Below are 7,871 nucleotides of genomic sequence, written 5' to 3'. Positions count from 1 at the left end.
GCGAGCACGGCCCGGGGAGCCACAGGCCCAAGGATGGACCGAGGTCGGAGGGGCTCCCGGGCAAGAGGTGGGATGGGAGGGCAGGCCTCGGGTTGGGCAGTGTGTGCGCTGGAGAGGCCATGGCAGCCAGCCACTGCAGGGGCTGGGGGACAGGTAGCAGTACGGGACAGCAGAGGAGGGAACCCTTGTGCTGAAGGCCAGAGGCTCCCTGGGCTTTCCTGTCTGTGGGGAAGGGCCCCATCTGCATCTCTGTCATCTCTCTCTCTGGTCTTCCTCCTTGGGGTGCTCCTTTCTCCAGCAAGCTTCCCCCCCAGCTCCAGTCCAAACCAGCAGGTGACCCTGAGTGTCTGGGGGTTGACTTGGGGCAGGGCAGGGGGCGGGCTGGGTGTAGAGGCAGGGGCCACAGACATTGGGGTGGACCTTTCTGTCTGGACCCTGCACTCCACTTCCTCAGCCCCCTGGCTTTTAATCACACACCACCCACGGCCCCAGCCCCTGCCAGCTGGCCCGGAGGGCAGGCCGGGCAGGGGACGGGCACTCACCTCGCATCTGAATGGCTTCTCTCCCGAGTGCTGCAGAGAGTGCACCTTCAGGGACATGCTGCGCTTGAAGGACTTCCCGCAGGTCTCGCAGGTGAAGGGCATGTCCTTGGTGTGGGCTACAGGATGGACACCGTGGCTGTCACGTCCTGAGGGCCACCCTGAGCACCCCAACACTGGGCTCCGCCTACGCCTCCTAGGGCAGCCCTGTGCCACCGTCCTTCCCCAGGATGGGCCGTGTCCTCCTGCCCAGGACTTGGGCTTGATTCCAGGTGAGGCCCCTCCCCTCCCGGGGTCTCCCGTCTGCTCTGAAGGGCTGACACAGAGAGGACGGAGGCCCTCAGGGTACTCTGGCCTCTGGTCAAGAGAAACAGCCAAGGCTGCCTTGCGCCAACATTGTGGGAGAGATGAAAGGGTCCTGGATGGGGCAGACCTCAGCTGGAATCCTGGTCCAACCACTGGCTTCCTGCTTGGTCCCCTGGGCCTCAGCTTCCTCTTCTGCAAAAAGGGACTAAGGGGGGCTGGCAAATGCTGTGGTGGTTAAAGGCGCTGGACTCCCACACGGCCAACCATGGTTCAAGTCTCCGACCTGGTGGCTTCCTTTCTCACTTTCCCTCTCTCTCTCTCTGGTCAAATTGGAAAGTAATAATAATACATAAAGTTAAAATAATTCTTTAAACAAAAGGGGGGGGGAGCTAAACTTCAAGGGTGGTGAGCTTATGACACAGAAGGTGAGAGCTCCCTCACTGGAGACAGGCCTTACTGCCGATGTACACGGCGCTTGGGTAGTTTAGGAAAAGATGCTCCTTCCCGTGGAAGACCCAACTCCACTCAGGACACACACCGGGTTAGCAGTGTGCCAACTGGAGTCCAGCTCCGACTTGCCCTCTTGCCCTGACACCCTTGTGCAATGTGCAACCTGCCCAACTGGACCTGGCGTCCCTGGCCCCAGCGCCCGAGTTCAGACGCAGCTGCCACTGCAACCGGCCTCCTCTGGCCTCCCGCCTGAGCGGGCCCTTCTCACCCTTTCCCATTGACCTCCTCCACACACAGGGACTCTTTTCAAGGGTGGTGGGCTTATGACAGACAGCCCACCACCAGATGGCACACAGAAGGGCCATCTGTCCTCAGGCTCCGCCCCCGGCCAGCCCACGCTTACCAACCATGTGCTTGCGCACGTGGGCCATGGTGTAGAACTTCTTCTCACAGATCTCGCACGAGAACTTCTTCTCTGCGTAGCCGTGCACGATTTTGTTGTGCTCGTGGAGGGACCAGAGCTTCTTGAAAGCCTTGCCGCATGTCACACACTGCAGGGCGAGAGGATTTTAGGCTCTGGCCCTGACCTTGGCCAAGTCACTGCCCCTCTCTGGCCTCGGTTTACCCACCTGGAGTGTGCTGGAGAGGACCCCTGGTGTCCTAGAGCTGGTAACTTAGTATTACCCACCCACACGCTTAGGACTGCAGTCTGGACCCGCCTTCATTCTGCAGCTCAAACAGGGTAACCCCTCTGTGCTCACTGCAACCAGGCCTTCTAAAGGCCTCACCTTGCATCTCTAGAAGGGATACAGACCACCGATTGAGGGCCACCTCAGGTGTGGGAGTTATGCACAGCTGCGGAGAGGCCCCCTCCCATAGGTCCCAACAGAGCTGGGTCCCTGCTGCGTCCCTGCTAGGACCCTGACACTCCAAGGGGACCGAACAGCCCAGCTGGAGAGGCCCTGCAGGGTGGAACCTCAGCCTGACTCCTGGCTGGACACCCACAGGATGGACAGTGCGTGGGCTGGGGAGGCCATGGCCGCCAGCCACTGCCGGGACTGAAGGACAGGAAACAATGGGGACAGCGCAGAGGAGGGAATGCGTGTGCTCAAGGCCCGAGGTTCCCTCAGCCTTCCTCACGGGAAGGACCCCACATCCCCATCAGCAGCTGTGTCATCTCCTTCTCTCATCTCCCTCCCTGGGGTGCTCCTCTCTCCAGCAAGCTTCCCCCCAGCTGCAGTCCAAGCCAGCGGGTGACCCTGAATGGGTGGGGGCTGAACTACACGAGGGTCGAGGGTCGGAGCTGGAACTATGTCCCAGGCCGGAGGGGGCGGGGGCATATTCTTTCCCCTTCAGAAGGGCAGCCCGGGTGTGTGGCAGGTGGAAGGCTGTCAAAGGGCAGCCCAGCGGGCAGGCAAGTGGGAACAGGTGCTCCGGGGTGGGGCGGGTTACCAGGTGCTGCCCAGGTAACCCTTTCTCCACAGGGTGCTGCAATTAGCAATTAGTTCAAGCAATTAGCATCCCGCCTACCTGCCACCCCCTCCCCCCTCCGCCTGGGCTAGAAAAGGTAAAAGCGCCCTGTGGGGAGCCTGGCTGGCCCTGTGCCACCCCTACCCTGAGAGGCTGGCCCAAAGTCTGGCTGCCAGCCCAGCTCCTCTGCCTGGCCCCAGCAATCCCTTTTCTTCCCAAATTTCTCACTGTCCCTTTCCCCCAGGCCAGCTGGCATCTCCCAAGAGCTGAATACAGGGGCTTCCTCCTGAGGGGCTGCGCCTGCTCTACACGACCCACTGCCTGTGGGCAAAACCCTCTTCCCTCCGTGTGTACTTTGCGCTGGGCACAACCCGTGTGACGACACACAGGTCCTGCTGGCCTTCTTGCAGTCCTGGGGATTTTTAAAGTCTGACTGCCCCCTCCCCAGAGCTGGCTGTCCCCTGGTCTTGTCTGCTTAGACAACTCTCTGCTCCAAGCGTCTCAAGTGCATGGTCCCCTTCCCCTCAGGGCAAGGGTACTGCATTCCGGTCCTCCGCCCCATCTCTCTGTGTGCCAAGCCCAGCTCTGGCCACCTGTCCCCAGAAGCTCTCCTGGGTGCTATCCCCAGGGTGCTCACCACCGAGAGCTTGGACCTGGGCTGCTCTACCCAGACCACCTGGACAGCATGGTCAGCAAGATCCTGGGTGCCCAGGGCCAGCTGTGGCCTAGCCCGGCTGGGCCTGTCCCCCGCGAGGCCCACCTGGATGTTGCGCTCGCAGTCCGTCTGCCGGTGCAGCAGCAGCTCGCTCTCCAGCAGGAAGCGCTTGCCGCACTGGTCGCAGATCTGCATGCGGCTGTGGGTCACGTTCATGTGCTTCTCCAGGTACCAGCGGTTGTTGAACACCCGCGGGCACTTCTGGCACGGGTGGTGCTGCTTCTCCTCCAGCTTCACCTTGGCCCCCAGCCCATCGGTGGCCGGCGGCACCCGCACTGGGGAAGGGGTCACTCCGGAGGGTGCCTTTGGCCGCTTCCCACCCCGCCGCCCAGCCTCCTCAGGCTCCGGGGTACCCTGGCGCCGGGCATTCTCCCGGGACCGCGTGGCCATGCGACTATGGGGCGGGGGCTCTGCCCGGCTGCCCCGGCGCCCGCCTGTCCCTGCCGGCCCCTGCTTGCCCCCAGCCTCGCCCTCCTCCTCTTCCTCCTCCTCTGAGCTCTCTGGACCCTGCTCGCTGTGCCCCTCCTCCTCCTCCTCCTCTTCCTCCTCGCTGTGCCCTTCCTCCTCCTCGTCTTCCTCCTCTCCCTGACTGCCTCCCTCCTCCTCCTCCTCTTCCTCCTCCTCTCCTCCACTGCCACCACCCTCTTCCTCCTCGTCCTCCTCCTCGTCCTCCTCCTCGTCCTCTGAGTGTCTCTGCAGCCCATCCTCCCGGCCCAGCACCATGGTGGCCGGGCTGGTGGCGGTGCCCGGCGTCCCCTCGGGCCCCGTGGACACGTGCAGGGTCTGGTTGTTGAGGTTCACTTCCACGATGATCTGGGACTGCTCCCGGCGGCTGTAGGTGCCGGAACCCCCGAGCTCTTCTTCCAGCTCCTCGCTGCCCTCCAGCTTGCACAGGCCGGCCGGTGGGGTGCTGGCCCCCTCAGCACCGCCCTCTTTCACCTCCTTGAAGAAGGGCTGGGCAGGCCCGACTGCGGCAGGCACGGCGCCACCAGCACCCCCGGCCCCGTCCTCCACACGCACCGAGTAGGGGTCGGGGCCCTCGCGGGCGTAGATCTTGGGCAGGCCCGGGGTATCGGCCTCCTGCTTGATCTCACAGTAGTAGGCTGGTGGGGCCGGGGTACAGCTGGTGGCCGGCTGGGTGAGGGCCACAGTGCTAGGGCCCGGCGGGCCCAGGGAGCGGGCGTCCGGCAGCTCCTGGCAGGATGCGGCAATGTCGGCCATCTGCAGCAGCAGGGCCGCGCTGAGCACCTCGTGCACGTTGGCCGCGTTGACCAGCAGCTTGGATGTGTAGATGAAGTTGAGGATCTGCTGCAGGCCGCCGGGGGCCAGCGCCTCCAGGGACAGCTCCACCCGCTGCAGCTGCTTGTTCTGCGTGAACAGCGAGTGGAAGAACTGGCTGTAGGCGGCCAGCACGCCCTTGTGCGCGGGGAAGACGCTGCGCTGAGGCACCAGCACCAGGTCCACGTCGCAGAGGTCGGGCTGGAAGAGGCGCTGCTCGTTCAGGCGGCCCATCAAGCAGGCGAAGTGCAGCGCCACGTCCTCCACCAGCGAGAACTCGGCCGCCGGCGAGTCGGTCGTCTTCTCAACCAACAACTGCGGAGGCAGAGGCAGAAGAGGGTCAGGCAGTGGCCCCCACCTGCCCCTGCTGCCCACCGGCCCCTGGCAGCACCACCTATCCACGCGGCAGCCCAGCACTCCTGGCTCCACTCCGCAGGATGGGAGCTGGAGCCCAAGGAGAGGGCACAGATTCCAGCCCGAGTCAGCCCCGCTCGGAGCCCAAATCCCTGGTGACCTCCGAGGCTGACCTGAACCCCCAGAGTAGCCAGTTCCCCTTCCTGGACCTCTCCAGCTCTTCTCCTGAGGGACAGAAAAGGTGTCCCAGGAAGGGAAAGGAATGAAAAGGGACCTGGAATGAAAAGGCCTGCCAGGGACCTGGGGACAGAGGGGGTTCTACTGGGATAAGGAACCTTCAGAGTCAGAGCCAGTGCAATCCCTGGTGATCCAGGACCAGGTGCTCACCCATGCTCGCTGGCGTGCCTGCCGCATTCCCCGAGTCCCGCAAGGCACCCACACATACCAATTAAAGCAAGCTTCGGGCCAGCCCCGAGCCTGGTGGTTAAAGGAGCTGGATCCCACATGGCCAACTATAGCTCAAGTCCCAGCCCTGGAAGCTTGAAAAACATGCTAGGCTTGTCTGTGTGTGCCCCAAATCCTGATGGGACGGGAAATGGAGGATGGACTGAGGCATGGCCATGTCTCTCTGGGGACTCTCTCTGGCAAGTGCGGGCACCCTCTGACAATTAAAAGGTCAGTTTGGGGGCCAGCAGGTGGTGTAGTGGTTAAGGGTGCTGGACTCCCACATGGCCGACCAGTGTTCGAGTTCCAGACCTGGTGGCTTGCTTGCTTTTTTTTTTTTGGGCGGGGGAGAGATTCTCACTGTAGGGCGCGTGCGCTCGCCAGACAGACAGAGAGAGACATAGAGACAGAAAGCGAGAAATCACCCCCCAGGGGGGATGGTCACGCCGCAATCCCTTCTCCTCCATTCTCCTCTCGGGATCTTGGGCACGCACGCACACGCGCCCGGCGTGAGTTTTAAGCCACCGGGTCCGGGACACGAACCGCGGTCGACCACGTGGGAGTCCAGCGACATAGCTATTACGCTAACTGCTGGTTCCCATGGGGGCTTTCTTTGTCATTTTCCCTTTCTCTCACTCTGTCCCTCTCTGGTCAAATTAAAATGAACAAACAAATAAATAAAAATAAAGTTCAATAAAATTCTTTTTTATAGTTATTTATTTAATTTTATTTACTCATTCATTTATTTTTTTAACCAGAGAGACATAGAAAGAGGAGAAAGTGAGAAAGGAAGCCACCAGGCCCGAGACTTGAACCATGGTCGGCTATGTGGGAGTGTCCAGCGTCTTAACCACCATGCCACCTGCTGGTCCCAGTAAAATAATTCTTTAAAAAAAAAAAAAAGAAAAAAAGGTCAGTTTGCCCAAGCCTGCACATCTTGGAAACAGAAGTCAGGCTCATGTGTACCCACAGTCCGGCCTCTGGCTCCTGCAACCCGAGGTGGCAGCTCAGGGAACCCTCGCTCAGCAGCGAGACTCACAGCCTAGGCCCCGAGGGCTGCAGAAGTAGAAACTTGTGTGGAGAAACCCAGGTCCAGGGCCTGCAACTTCTCCCCACTCTGGTCCTGTTCTCCTGCCCCCGTGAGATCCAGACAGTCCCCCATCATTCAGCCAGACTGCCCCCACCTGCCTGTGGCCTCAGGCCTAGCCCTAGCAGCTCCCCCCTCCCACGTGGGTTCTGCGGGGGTGGGAGGACACAGTGGTGCTACATGTGCACTGGACTGCAAGCAGGAGGCCCCCGAGGCCTGCCTTCAGACCCTGGGTCAGGATGGTGCAGGCCCAGAGGCCATAGGATGGCCCCAACTGGGAGGCCGTACCATCTGGGCTTCTGGAGGCTTGGAGAGGCCCTCAGTGTCTGCTGGGGCAGACCCACCCAGCATGTGAACTGCCCGGAACAGGCCTGACCAGCCCTGGCTCTAAAGGTGGGCTCACAGGCTGGCAGCCTGCCCAGTGCCTCACACAGGGCCCGACACGTGGAAGACGCTCACTCCCTGCCTGGCAGTGCTAGGTCCAGCGCTGCTCAGGCCCTGCCTAGCTAGATCGGAGATCCAACACCGAGACACTCCTTACACCATGGCCACAAAACCATCCACTCCTGGGGGCCCTGGCAGGAGCCCAGCCCATCTACCCACAGTCCTTCCTTGGCCCGGGCAGCGTGGGTGGGCCCAGACTCGGGGTGGTGGAGTCTAAGGCCGGTGAATAACACGGCGGGCCCCGGGATGAGTGCAATAGAGGTGACCTGCCCGCAGCCTGACTCTGGACCCTGCCCGTCACACCCAGATGGCAGGTTAGCACCGACCCTATGCTCACTCAGAGCCTAGGCTGGTGAGGCCCAGCCTCAGGACCATCCCACTGCAGTTCTCCATGACCCTTCCCCCAGCCAAGAAGCCACACCTGTCCCTCCGGCCCAGAGTGGCTGGCCCATCCGGGCCCAGACAACCCAACTGGGATGTGGCACCAAGGCCCTCCCATTTTCCTCCTCTGACTCATTCTGATTCATCTTCTGGAACCAACCTATACTGCACAAATGGGGAAACTGAGGCTCAGAGTGGGAGCCCGAGCCCTGGACTCCCAGCTCTGCTAAGACCACCCTTTGCTTGCTAGACTGAATACCATTGCACATGGCTGGATTTCTTAGGGCTTAAAAAGCAGGAGGAGGCATCTGGGAAGCTCCCAGTAGGGACTAGCAGGGCTGCCATGAGCCCTCCACCTGCTGCCCCTCTCCAGAGCCGCTGCACCTGCACGTCAGTAAGGGGT

The 7,871-nt window shown here is 61.7% G+C and overlaps 1 protein-coding gene across 1 annotated transcript in view; it reads right to left on the bottom strand.

Annotated features, from left to right (window-relative positions):
• Window positions 1-542: 542 nt before the first annotated feature.
• Window positions 543-7,871, bottom strand: part of ZBTB47 (zinc finger and BTB domain containing 47) — a gene marked incomplete at its 3' end in the record, with an annotated part of 18,940 nt that continues 11,611 nt past the window's right edge. Inside the window, 3 exon segments of the mRNA XM_014590468.2 lie at window positions 543-658; window positions 1,699-1,846; window positions 3,526-5,073. Coding sequence (XP_014445954.1) covers window positions 543-658; window positions 1,699-1,846; window positions 3,526-4,992 — 1,731 coding nt within the window.

This window comes from Tupaia chinensis, unplaced genomic scaffold (genome assembly GCF_000334495.1).
Source record: "Tupaia chinensis unplaced genomic scaffold, TupChi_1.0 Scaffold000451_2, whole genome shotgun sequence".
Classification (NCBI taxonomy): Eukaryota; Metazoa; Chordata; class Mammalia; order Scandentia; family Tupaiidae; genus Tupaia; species Tupaia belangeri.
This window is presented reverse-complemented; position numbering and strand designations above follow the sequence as displayed.